This window comes from Perca fluviatilis, chromosome 14, assembly GCF_010015445.1.
Source record: "Perca fluviatilis chromosome 14, GENO_Pfluv_1.0, whole genome shotgun sequence".
In the NCBI taxonomy this organism is placed as follows: domain Eukaryota; kingdom Metazoa; phylum Chordata; class Actinopteri; order Perciformes; family Percidae; genus Perca; species Perca fluviatilis.
The window spans coordinates 18,429,900-18,442,667 of record NC_053125.1 but is presented as its reverse complement, the minus strand read 5'-3'; the positions used below and the strand labels follow the sequence as shown (position 1 = coordinate 18,442,667).

Below are 12,768 nucleotides of genomic sequence, written 5' to 3'. Positions count from 1 at the left end.
TAATTGAGCAGAAAAAAATATAGAAACCAATCTGACCTGTTAATTAGATCATGTCTCCTTGTTTTAAACTATATACATACAGTATGTATCCACAAAGGCAACTTCTCTAAAACACAGGATTTAATGCTGTTGAAACCAAGCTTGATAATTAAAGCAAATGTGGGTTTTGTCAAGCAATACTGTATGTCAATGTGATTTATAAAGTAGGTATGCTTAATCACAGGTTTTTTGTTGTATTACTGAACTCCAAAACTACATCTACATATAATATTCTAGAGCAAGATTTGCAAAAATATTTTACAATCATTCAAAATGTTACTGAGCTACAATACCATTTTCTACTAGTTTCAACAATGCAAAACAAAATTTGAGGAGGAAATATTCATCACAAAGAGGCTAAAACTGGGAAACAGAAAGTGTATCTACATCAATCAAGAAACCAGTTCACTAGTGGCTTCACTTGTCATAATATACTGCATACAAGATATTCTATGCTTGTGCTCTGACTGACTTTGCCTGCGATTGTAGGAGTAGTTGTGGTTGCGTCTGGCTGCATGTCCACTCTGGGCCCGCAGAACAACCAGGATCTTCTGTGCCGCCTGAGACAGAGGCCCTGAGTACAACCTGCTGCTAGACTGCTCCATCTCCTCCCTGTTAGAATGCCCGCTACTCTTTCGCTCTACCTTGGGATATCTGACTCTTCAACTGCCAATGGTCTAAACAGAACAAAAGGGGGAAGAGTAAGGTCAGTTAGACACAGACCTGGTTTAAACTGGCATCTTAAAAACACATCCAACCCTCCAGATATAGACTTCACTAAGCTTAAATTTAAAAAGAAAATGCACAACTAAACCTCCATAAAACAGAACATTTTCCTTTATTTGATGACAAAAAGAAAACAAAGATATTTAGAACAACACAAGACACAAAATAACCTGATTAGTTTATGTAAAAATTGTTTAAAATAAAACACACTCAAATTAATCCCAATCATCATATAGGCAGCGCTGCTCCATACGCAATCAAACTTTTTCCCAAGTTGAGTGTTGTCCCAAAGATAAAAGAATCAAAGGATTGAGCCCCGTCTCTTGCATAAAACAAGTGAAGGTGCAGATTTGAAGTAGGTTCACAAGCAGGGCTTTCTTAGTAAACCTCGTCCACTGAAAGCATAGTGTACTTATAAGATATCTTCAAGCTTTATAACACCGGTTGACTCCCTTAGCACAGAAACTCAACACTGAAGTTGAGCTGGCACTCCTTATTCATTGTGGCAGGCTTTACTGCTGCCCTCTCTTCGCAGCCATTTTGCCCTCCAGATCTTCCACTACTTTCTGCAGCAGCCGGGCATCCAAGTGGAAGTAGATGTACAACTCCTTCTCTCGCCTGAGGAGGGCATTGCGCTCCAGCTGAGAACGCTTGGCTTTAACTTCCCCCATGATGTCTTGCATTACATGCTGCAAACTCTGCAGCTGAGACTCTGCTCCCAGAAGCTTCACCGTCAGCTCCTGTACAGACAAAGGAAGAGCAATGAGAAATTAACTAAGAAAAAAGCAACAGGCCAAGGGAACACTCACATATTAATCAATAAAACACAACTAGTTATGCAAATAAGGTAATTAAAAAAAGTAATTAATTAACTTACTTGCAAATACTTTGTTAACATCTCAAACAACAGACATAATGTGCCAATATAAAAGTACAATACAACACTGTTCCTGAAACTAAAGCTTGTGTCATCCAGCAAAACAGTTCCTCCTGAGAACCATTAGTCATGCAGTGCTTTTGTACCCGTGTCTTCTTATTAAAGTACTTGACATTGTGAAATATGAGAAAACTGTGCAAAAGAAAAAACATATTGTGCTACCAGCTTCCCTCACCAATAGTGACGACTAGTAATTTAAAACTCAACTGACTCACATTAAGGATTGCTTCTGAAATGCACTCTGCATAGTTGACCAAGATGACTGTGCAGAAAAGAAAAGGAAACAAACCCACCTGTGCATTAGGGCAGAGCAGCTCCTGGTCAGTGATGGCCGTTGGACGTACCTGCGGCCCTAAGACCAGCTGCTGGAGCTCTGTGTACATTGCCCTGTGGAGCGCCTCACAGTCACCATAAAGACGAGCAGCTGTGTAGTACTGCTCACGGCCAGCACCAGCTAGAGCATCTTGGGTCACCTGAAGGTTGCCTGCAAGGTCACGAGCAGCGTGGTTCAATGCTTCATATGTCCGGAAAGGCTCTGATCGACCATGGTCTGAATCATGGTCAAGGATCTGGAGCAGCCTGAGGAAAGAGGAGGTAAGTGAATAATCCTGGTTTAGGTCTGCAAATATTCTTAGGCCTTATCCATGAAGACAAGGACAATAAATTATTAGAATTCAATAAGGTATACTAGTATAGATAAAAAAAAAGTTGACATTGACGATAAACACATTTTTTTTTTTTTAAATGCTCTCAACGGTTTTAGCTCTGAAACAGGTATACAGCACATACAGCTTGAGTCTTCTTACCTGCTGAAGGCTGCATCTTTGCAGCTGATGATAGGGTTGGGTCTGGGGTTGATGGCCAGGTCAGGGTGTGCCAGGGACTCAATTCTAAGGGTTGCCATTTCACCTTCTTTTACCAGTCTGCTATTGACTTCTTCCAGCTGCTTAAGACAAGTCCTCCACCTCCTCAACTCCATCTCCTGACCCAGGAGCACCAGCTCAAAGGAAGCCTTCTGGCGGAGTAGGTAGTCTCGTACCTAGGAGGGAAAATTTAAATTTCCTTTTACTATGGCTGTTGGTTTTATTTCATTCTACAATGCATAAGGCTGATGTTTGACACAGGGATCCAACTATGACTTTTATTAGTCATTAATTCTTAGTTTGCTAGATCTAATTAGTAAAAAGGTCACTTTTAACAGTATTATGTTTCCAAGCACCTTGTATCTCATTAAAATGTTTTGGAGCAAGACATTTTAGTTCTAAGTAGCTTAAGCAAAGCTGATTGATGGCTAAACCTGATCCCTGCTGAAAAACTAAGGGTGAAATGGGTGATATCACCAACTAACCTGATTCTGTCTGGAGGTGTAGTAGTCCTGCCGGGCTACTTGCAAAGCCAGGTCTCCCCTCACTACCGGCACATTAAGCAACCGGGCTGACTCTCTGAGGGCAGCAGGTACTGGTCCATGGAGCAGAGCCTCCAGCTCAGCCTCCACCGCCTGCAACTCCTTCCTGGAGACAACTTCACGGACATGCAGTGAGGAGGACATGCATATGCTCTGGTAGAGTGAAGAGATAGATATGAAGTAGAGCTTAAACATAAACAGTAATAAATGAAAACACTATGAGAACTGTGATACAGTTTGCATGAAATAATAAAACATGCAATATGTCCGATTTACCTTGGTATGAGAGGACTTCTCAGAGAGCCAGTCTAGTCCAGCCTTGAAACTCTTCTCCTCTGCCATGGCCTGCATCAGTTGGTGCTGGGCCACAATATAAGACCACTGAAGTCTGGCCATCTCTGTCCTCCTGTGCTCCACCATTCGCGCCTCCCTCTCTCTCCCCTGGTGCTTGTTCTCTTCATCCTCTCCATCTTCACAAGAACTGAGGTCAAGGACCTGGAAGCGCTCAGAGCAAGAAGTCTCAACAATGTCAGCGATGCCCTGGAAGAAATGCTTCTGAGTAAAGGCAGCTAGTGTTTTAGTGTTGAGCTCCTCCTGGTGCAGGTAGGGATCCAAGGGCAGCTGAGAAAGGAGGACAGTGGGGCTTTTTGAGACAGAAGGGTTTGATGGGGCCACGGGTTCTCCGTTTCCTTTTTGCTTGGCCTCCGACTGAACTGGGAGGTACGAAGCAAGCTTTCTCACCTCATCTGTTAGGTTTTGTAATAGAGCGTTGGTGTCTGCATTCTCAGCTCTAATGGAAGCGCTGGCCTCCTTTAGCTTACATGCAGCGCTCTCCCGCTCTTCACTAAGTCGTAGATCAACATCTGCACGAGAGGTGGCCACAACCTGTAACCTGTTAAAACGATGTTGCTTTAGCTCTTTCTCTTTACGCAGTGCCTGGAGCTCTGCCTCCAAGTCCTCTATGGCCACATTTCCCTCAGCTGCAAACACAGCAGATGAAGATGAAGAAGAGGACCCTAAGATGTTTGCACTGCTCCCATCTGAAGGTCCAATGGTTTTAAGGAGCTCGCCCAAGGCTGCTTCATCCAGAAATGGCTTGCCCGACTTACGCAGCTCCTGAAAAGCATGTACCTCCTCCTTAGTGAGAACATTGCTCTGGTTAAGGGTCCGACAGACAAAGCGCAAGAAGTGAAGGTTCTCCGGGGCACAGTCAAACAGCCAGTCGAAGTCGGAGGCCTTCAATGATGATGCACCAGGATAACCTAGACGGCCCACGGCATCCACAAACTGGCTACCGTCTAACATGGTGGTTCAGCACTCTGTGCCCCCTTGTTATTGTGGTAGTCAGCACAATGTGAATTGTGGAGGAGGATTAGGTGAAGACCAATACAAAGAGAGTGAGAGTATATAATACAAAGCATAATCATCATAATCTCTTAAAATAAGAGACGTCCTGATTTATATCAGGATCGGGGATAATTCAGGCACTCAAAAAGAGACTGTTTTCTGGTCATTTTGGAAGTAGTAGTTTGTGGTGCTGCTAAATTGCCTTGTGTTTCTAATATATTGTCCACCCCATTTATATCAGTGAGGGTAGACTAAATATAAGAAAATACCACTCAGTCAGTATATGCAATATAACACATGCAATTCAACATCACCACAAAAACTCCTCCAAATTGACCAGAGTTGAATCAACACCTCTCCAAAACAGCTTCAACAAAATAACTAGTGATGTGCGGATCGATACTAAAGTATCGATATTTACGATCCCAACGTCTCCTGGTCTAGTATCGATTCTCATATAAAAAGTGTTTATGTTATCATAAGTAACTTGTCACCAGAAAAGTCTAATTATATCCAGATAGGGGAAGGAACTACTTCTCCTTCCGCCAGTCAGTTGTGTGTGCACTGCGGCTCTGTGACTGTTAGAGTTCCCCGAAATACCAGCGTTCTTACAACAAGCTAACAGAAAGCAGTTTGTTCAAATAGAAAATACTAGTGAAACATGAAGTAAGCTATCCTAATGAAATAAATGCAACAATGAGTAACTTTCCCGAGATCAGTGCTAAGAGTGTATTGAGAGAGGCTGCATATAGCCCATAGTTTAAACAGAATAGAATTTAGAGGTTTCTTTTTCGTCCCCCTGGATATCATACTGTACAACAACAACTGTGGTATGTGGTATCGCACATCACTAATTATAACCTTCATCAAGGTAAGATTTTTGCAGGGTTGTTGAATTTCACTGATGTAGTCCAAAAATTCTTGTCAGGACAGCTAAACAGTGACTCCTTTCTCCATGGATTATGCCACAAAACACTACAGGAAGTAGTATACAAACTATATATAACAGAAAACCATTAAAGAAAAGCTGTGATGTAGCTAGGTTGTACTTTCTTAATGCAAGCTATCAAACGTAAAATTGATTTTCCAATTTCAATTTGAGCTTTGAAGTTAACAGTTATACTGGATAAACAGGGCGAGGCTCACCCAGCTTTTGGCACATTTTACGGTGTATTGTTAACTTTAAAATTTTAATCAGCATGGATAATAATCAGTTAAAGTTAAGCTAAGTAACGTTACATTGTATACGTTAATAGCCGTATAATTCATATACCATATAGCCTATAACATTATATTATCTTTCAAGTATCAACTCCAACTTAACATCACTAACGTTAGCTAAGTTCTTCTTTATCACAAACGTTACAGTAACAACGTACTATAGCTATTTTACAGACGCCTCTGAATCTTTCTTACAAGCTAACGTTAAGTTACTGCAGTCGCTTGCTAAGAAAAACTTTTCTGTAACGTTAAATTTCTAACATTAACGTTAAATAGTTGTCGGTGTTTTAGCAAATAGCTTGAATGCTGATATATTAATTATAACTGAGATGTGCTTAGGCAGAAAGGAGGCAAATATTCGCTTCGGTCATCTGGTAAAGGTAAGCTAGCTACCCCCTCGTATTATTAACGTTAGCATGCAGATTCATCACAGAGGTTAGCTAGCTATCTTAATTTTGACTTGCGGTAACGTTACACTCACTAGCCAGCAAAATAGCTTGAAAGTAGTTAACGTTATAGCTAGCCTGCTAACTACCATGCCACTTCAACAAGCAGTTATGTCAAAAGCAATGTATTTCGTACATTATCTGACAGACAAAGGTAAAATGAAAAACAATTATCACTCCATTAACTTACTTTCAATTCAGGAACTCCGTTTGGTTAGCATATCATCCTAGCCAATTATCCCGCGCGCTAAACATCCAAACTGACGGCACGTCGACACGCAGGAACGACGTGACGTTCTACGTCATACGTTGGAGGCAGCGTTTACTTTTCATTCCAACCAATACATTTAAGGATTGAAGCCTGGCTCCTGCCTTCTCGCCTCCCAATTTATTCAACAACCCTCCGCCGCTGCTCCCTGCTCCTGTCCTCAGTGAGTTCACGACTTTTGCTATTTCTTTGTGGAGAACGACAATAGGTAGGTGATATGGACAACGTTGATAGAGCTGTATGTAATATAACCTACTCAAACGAACTAGATTACCTGCTTATAGGAGAGGTGGCATTCGTAAACAGAAAGCAGACTGGGAGTTCACGTCTCACTTATGAGCTTGTACATTTATGCGGTTTGCTTTTTCGAACTATGGTTAATAACTAATGTTATCTTACTGGTTGTTACATGTAACTTTAACGTTATCACATACTAATAACGTTAACGTTACACATGTACTCCCTGCCGTCTTCTTTCAACCGTATTAAGAGCAAAATCTTTCCCGGAAAGAAATCATTCCAAGCTATCATCGATGTGCTTGAGTTGTAAGTTCACGTTATCATTAAAGAATATTTGGTCAAGATGAATACATTCCAACTTCTGTGTAAACAGCCAGGATACTGCAATCTAAGGTGTAACGTAAGCCGTCAATTTACTTCACTTTGTGCTCTTTAAATAAGCAGGAAAAAAAATGTGATTGAGTTTGACCCACAGTATATCCACAAGTTAGTTTCACATACCTATGAGTTTAATTGTCTTTATGAAGTTTCGGTTTTTCTCATCATGATTCAAGTAGGCTTTTAAAGAATTATTATAGCTTTTACTTGAATTCACTTATTAGTAACTGGGTAGTACATCTAACATGTCTTGTGTTTTGCACAGCGCTGGGAATGAGATCACTGCACCAAATGTTACTGTCAGTTTCATTTCAAACAACTGCTTTTATCTCTCACAGCTGCCCCGAACAGATAACCATGGTCCAAGCCAAGACGTGGATCCTTACCAAGCACTTTGACGGCTTCCCGAAGGACAGCGACTTTGAGCTTAAGGTGGAGGAGCTTTCGGCACCCAAAGATGGGGGTAAGATGATTTTTGTCTCTTTATTCTCTCTGCTTAAGCTTGAAGAGAAGTGTACACTCTTTGTCGTCTTCTTTTTTCAAACAACAATCCCAAAGCACTTTAAATGAGTCAGTATTTGCTTGATTGAGTCACATACAGAAGAGGAAAACATCTGTTCAAGTGTACACTTGTTTTGCACTGATGTCTCTCTTTGTTTCAGAGGTGCTTTTGGAAGCAGTGTTTCTCAGTGTCGACCCATACATGAGGTGAGGGGAGAGCAGGTCCGGGCATCTGAAAAAACATTCTAAAGTATAATTGTTGTTAACACTCTGTTTTAATAAATCATTCATTAATCCAAAAAATGCATATACAATGCACTGTTTGTCTCTCCAGGCCATTCAGTAGGGTTCGCATGAATGAAGGCGATGTGATGATTGGAACTCAAGTGGCCAAGTAAAGAACACAAACACACACACACACACACACACACACACAGGAATGTCTTTAATCTGTGTATGTACCGTGCATGCCCCAATGTTTACTGAAACAGAACCCGTCCTGCACCTGCTATTAATTACTGAACCCTTTGATTCACAGTGACTGGAAAGCAAAAGCGCACAATTGAAATGTTCTTGGTTAAGTGTTCAGATGCTCAGTCCGTTTCAGTGGGAATGTCTTTTATGGTAAACATGCATAATAAATTACTCCGTGACCAAACTTTCCAAACAACCTCAAAATAATCTGTTTTAAACACATGTTCTGTATTATCTTTACACTGTTGTGAAGCGAAGTGCATAAAACTCATCTGCCACATGATTTGACATCATACAGTCCTCTAGGATACCACAACACATATATCAAAAAAACTGAAGAGTTGTAATTTTTAAGGTAGTTTTCATTTTCTATTTAATCTGGTGTTTAGTTAGCAACTTTAAATGAGCTCAGTGATGCCATGGATGGAAGTTGGAACAGGTGAGACATATTCATTGACCGAGGACTTCTTTCTTCTGCTTTTGTGTTATTTTTGTTTTTTCTGTAGAGTGATTCAAAGTAGTAACCCAGCATTTCCTGTGGGAAGCCATGTTGTTGGTCGTTGTGGCTGGAGAACCCACACAGTCTGTGATGGGACAGACCTCATTCCAGTCATGCCTGACTGGCCGCAAGACGTCTCGTTGTCCCTGGCTCTGGGTGGCATCGGCATGCCAGGGTAAGACAGAGGTTTGCCTTTATAGATAGAAATAGAATGCAGAGGAGATATATGTGGCAACCCAGGCTTTCAAAAGTAAAGATGCAATACTTTTCCTCTAAGACAATTTACTGTGACTTGTTTTTCCAACTTTTACAACAACATGATGGACGTGAAGCTGCCTGAGCTGAATCATCAGTACAAATTTCTTTTGATTTACATATTTGAATATAAGTTAAAGATGCAAGACCTAAAATCTTACAGGAAAGATAAAGGAGTGGGATAAGAAACTCAGCTTGGTAGCTAAAAGTAGAAGGTAGGCTTGGGCTACTCTCATGTGTGAACTACTATGCAGAAAAAGAATACCTTATCCTCCCTGAGTACGTGTTAGATAAGACTGCTTATCTGGAAAAGTTATTGTCATTTCCCTGCTTATGTTTGAGGCCAGTTAAAGGGAGAGAGTTGTTTCTTAGCTATTTTAAAGATCCTCAGCAGAACAGCTGAGTTTAGTCTTTTTTTTTTTTTTTTTTGAGAAAATAAACCGTTAAGGCTCCAGATGTTTTGTCCTGCTGGGGAGTTGAAGTCATCTTTTAAACACTGATTACCTTGGTATGGAAGCATTTATAAAGAGTTTACATAATGAAGGTCAAAGAGGCTGCTCTGTGGAACTAAAAGGAAAAACAGACCCTCACAGTTTTAGTTTTTGTAATTAATGGAATATACTCTTTCTTGTTCTCTCCAGACTGACAGCTCTGTACGGGATAGAAGAAGTCTTGGGACTCCAGAAGGGGGAGACCCTGCTGGTGAATGCTGCAGCCGGGGCAGTGGGCTCCGTGGTGGGCCAGATTGCAAAGATCAAGGGCTGTAAAGTGGTGGGTTCAGCAGGGTCTGATGCCAAGGTGGCTTTCCTCAAAGAACTGGGCTTCGATGAGGCCTTCAACTACAAGACTGTTGGTTCCCTGGAGGAGGCACTGAAGAAGGCTTCTCCAGAAGGATATGACTGTTTCTTTGAAAATGTAAGCAATGGTGGTGTAGCTCCACGCCCGTAAAGTGTCCTTGAGCACTTCATATTTATGCTCTCCTTTCTCTGTTTGGCTAATGTGGACGATCGAGTTTTCCAGCTTACTTTAACACTGTCGACTAAATGTTTAAAACTTAATTATTGCAATTATTTTTACCGGTTTAACTGACACTTCTTCTTCATTCTAGGTGGGAGGCCCTTTTTCAAGCGTTGCGATACAGCAAATGAAGAACTTTGGAAGAATAGCTGTGTGTGGAGCTATTTCCACATATAATGACACCACACCCCAAACAGGTGTGTATATCAATATTCCTGCGAATTTCTCTGCTTTAACCTGCTTTAAAAAAAAAATAAAAAAATAAAATGAAATGGTTATTCACCCCTAACAACTTCACATGTTCAGATGATTTTGCATCTTTTTCACTAGAGGGCGACATTGTGTTACTGAAATGTGGGATGAAATGTACAAACTGTAGATTGTAGATGTACAGACTTTGTTTCCTTGTGCTACCATTGGAAGTTTTGTTTTCTTCAACCATCTCTCTTAGGCCCATACCCCCACCTGACCATGATCTTCAAGCAGCTTAAGATGGAGGGCTTCATGCAGAGCAGGTGGGAGCACAAGCACCCGGAGTCCCTTAAGAGGCTGATAGGATGGTTGAAAGAGGTTAGTGACTAAAAACAATTTTTCATGATGCTTTTTTGTGTGTGTGTGTGTGTGTGTGTGTGTGTGTGTGTGTGTGTCTTTAGTAAATATTTAATCTCAATTAGTAGGGTTGCCCATGTGTCTGCTCTCTGTCATTTTGTGATTTATTTATTCTGCATCTGCAGGGCAAACTGCAGTGTCGGGAGCACATCACAAAAGGCTTTGAAAAGATGCCAGCTGCTTTTATGGGGATACTGCAGGGAGAAAACGTCGGCAAGGCTATTGTCGCAGTCTGATGTGGAAAGCGAGATCAATGGAGAAGAATCAGTATTATTAATACCTGACCCATTATTACAGAATTCATACATGAAGGACTGAGCAGTAGACAGTTGGCAACTATTTTTTCTTCGTATTAACAGATAAAAAAATGTGATTCATCATATTTAGCATTAGTTCAGAAGTCATTGTTAGAGAGTTAAGTCTGAAACCATTTTTTTTATTTAGATGGTTTTATCAAACTGCAACATCTGCTAGGTTTGGATTTTCATTCATGGTAAGGCACATTTTTTGGTAATGCGTTTAAATAAAATAGTTACTTTAAAGAATCCCTTTTGGAAGCACAAATCTTAGCATTTGTTCCTCATGTGCCACTACATGGTAGCAAACTAGTTGAACCTACTGAATTTTTTTACAAATTAGTTTTTAACCACCATCCAGATAATTGAGTATACAGAACATTGTTTGGGAGACCTCAGACTACTGTGGGAAATCGGCAAGGTACGAGAAGAGCGTTTTACTCTATGAGGTCGACCCAAGATTGTTGGTCTTCTATGCCAGAAAGTACCTGAATGAGATGTGTAGATCTGCTGCTGATACATTCATACGTTACTCACTGTAACATAATTAACCATGTGCTTTGTATTTAGTGAGAGCTTTTGTATAAGTAATAAAATTCAGCGTATTTGTTTTCAAATTTTCTGTTAACATATTTCACTTACTGTATGTGTTGGGCTGTATATGGCATACTGTGGGTATCTATATAGTATTAATGTATGCATGGCCTGAGAACAGGAAAGAAAGCTATTGAAGATGTGCTCTCTTTTCAGTCCTAAAATGAGTGAAGTCTAGATGATAGAGCAGACACTGTTAGCCTTCTACTGCAAATGCAGCTTTTTATTTGATCAGCAACGATCATTAAATGTATTTTTAGACACTCATTTGAATTTCATAAGGTTGTGGCGGGGATGAGAGCCCCAGCTCCATGGTTACATAGGATGCTGTTAGTCCAGTAGAATAGCACAAGGTTTACCCACTTTGGTGTAGAAATGTGGAGTTGACATACCTCCAGGAGGAGTATGACTTTTTTTACTGACCCAGGCCCCTATAGCCCAATCCCAAAATTACACTTACCAGTAATGACGCTCTGGGGCAGAGCTTAATGCTCAAATGATCAAAATAATGTCATTATGACGCTGGAAAATTGTTTGATGTCCACCAAAAAATACAGGGAGTTAAAAAAAAAAAATCTCAAAAGGGACAAAATATTACTGGTCTGTGGTCTAATAGCTAAGCTTTTTGTGTGAGCATATATCAAGCACATTAAAAGCTACACTGTATGCCAAGTGACAAGACACACTACTGGTTGAGGGATTGACTGGGGGCACAGCACACATTTTGCTCAGCTTGATGAACGAGGCAAATGTGTATGCGTCTATACCAAAGTGGGCAAGATTTTACTTTGAAGAAGAAATCCTTAAAATCTAGTGTCTAGAAATCTAAAAGTATCAAAATATTACGTTCAGTTTTATAAATTTAGTTGGTGTAAAGGCAACATCAAATGCAAATCCCAGCTTGTTGGAAATAACCGAATTGTTAATACTAGCTTACACCACATATTTGGAAATAGTTACACAAAATAAACGTGAAGATTAAAAGAATGGAGGAGGAGGAGGGGGATGACGTAAAACCGGTAAATCACGTACGGGATTACTACACTGGAATTGAGCTGCGCTGACTCAGTCGTTTACGGTAAAACAAGAATTTGTCAAGTCATTGTGACTTGAATTACTATTAACCGCTTTCCCTGCAATTATTTAAATACTATTACTTATAGGAGGAGATAATAAAATATACAGTAATATCATAAAAAAATAATATAATCAATTAAGGTAATTAAAATACTAATTATACAAAAATAGACTACAGTACAATATGTTAACAGATTAAGTCAGCTTTATCTCTATATTGACTGTTCATCAAAACGATTACAAAACATGCAGAAGCACTAATGTACAGGGAGACAAAATGGAACAGTATTATATTCAAGCGCCATAGTTGGGCTGATGGATAATAAAAATGGCAACACCCAACAGCGTCAAATCATTTGGGGCGTAAAGCAACAAAAACAGTGAAAATATTACGTCGCTGACAACCTTCAAAATAAACACCGTTATTAGAGAAAACTTT

The 12,768-nt window shown here is 40.2% G+C and overlaps 2 protein-coding genes across 7 annotated transcripts; one reads left to right on the top strand and one right to left on the bottom strand.

Annotated features, from left to right (window-relative positions):
- Window positions 1-858: 858 nt before the first annotated feature.
- haus3 (HAUS augmin-like complex, subunit 3) lies at window positions 859-6,424 on the bottom strand. Of its 4 annotated transcripts, XM_039822755.1 has the most exons (7): window positions 6,312-6,424; window positions 3,384-4,435; window positions 3,051-3,260; window positions 2,509-2,741; window positions 2,047-2,281; window positions 1,918-1,964; window positions 1,392-1,505 (listed from the first exon to the last, which is right to left on the bottom strand). In XM_039822755.1, the coding sequence occupies exons 2-7, from the start codon at window positions 4,410-4,412 to the stop codon at window positions 1,499-1,501; spliced, it is 1,761 nt and encodes a 586-aa protein (XP_039678689.1). In that variant the 5' UTR covers window positions 4,413-4,435; window positions 6,312-6,424; the 3' UTR covers window positions 1,392-1,498. The 4 variants fall into 4 exon arrangements, with proteins under 4 accessions (XP_039678685.1, XP_039678687.1, XP_039678688.1 ...); XM_039822751.1 differs by having other exon boundaries at window positions 859-1,505; window positions 1,918-2,281; XM_039822753.1 differs by lacking the exon at window positions 1,918-1,964 and having other exon boundaries at window positions 859-1,505; window positions 1,996-2,281.
- LOC120573208 (prostaglandin reductase 1-like) lies at window positions 5,072-11,275 on the top strand. 3 transcript variants are annotated; one of them, XM_039822758.1, is made up of 9 exons: window positions 5,072-5,325; window positions 7,346-7,470; window positions 7,670-7,715; window positions 7,843-7,902; window positions 8,489-8,656; window positions 9,378-9,651; window positions 9,845-9,950; window positions 10,205-10,323; window positions 10,488-11,275. In XM_039822758.1, exons 2-9 carry the CDS (start codon window positions 7,365-7,367, stop codon window positions 10,596-10,598), a joined length of 990 nt encoding a protein of 329 aa, XP_039678692.1. In that variant the 5' UTR covers window positions 5,072-5,325; window positions 7,346-7,364; the 3' UTR covers window positions 10,599-11,275. The 3 variants fall into 3 exon arrangements, with proteins under 3 accessions (XP_039678692.1, XP_039678691.1, XP_039678690.1); XM_039822757.1 differs by lacking the exon at window positions 5,072-5,325 and adding an exon at window positions 6,433-6,552; XM_039822756.1 differs by lacking the exon at window positions 5,072-5,325 and adding an exon at window positions 6,470-6,597.
- The last annotated feature ends 1,493 nt before the right edge of the window (window positions 11,276-12,768 follow it).

Coding starts and splice junctions, on each gene's coding strand:
- haus3 (XM_039822751.1), bottom strand. CDS start 4,412: ATGTTAGACGGTAGCCAGTTTGTGGATGCCGTGGGCCGTCTAGGTTAT. Junction 2,742..3,050: donor ACACCTCCAGACAGAATCAG/GTTAGTTGGTGA, acceptor TTTCCCTCCTAG/GTACGAGACTACCTACTCCG. Junction 1,506..1,917: donor TTTCAGAAGCAATCCTTAAT/GTGAGTCAGTTG, acceptor TTGTCTGTACAG/GAGCTGACGGTGAAGCTTCT.
- LOC120573208 (XM_039822758.1), top strand. CDS start 7,365: ATGGTCCAAGCCAAGACGTGGATCCTTACCAAGCACTTTGACGGCTTC. Junction 7,903..8,488: donor ATTGGAACTCAAGTGGCCAA/GTAAAGAACACA, acceptor TTTTTTCTGTAG/AGTGATTCAAAGTAGTAACC. Junction 8,657..9,377: donor GGTGGCATCGGCATGCCAGG/GTAAGACAGAGG, acceptor TGTTCTCTCCAG/ACTGACAGCTCTGTACGGGA.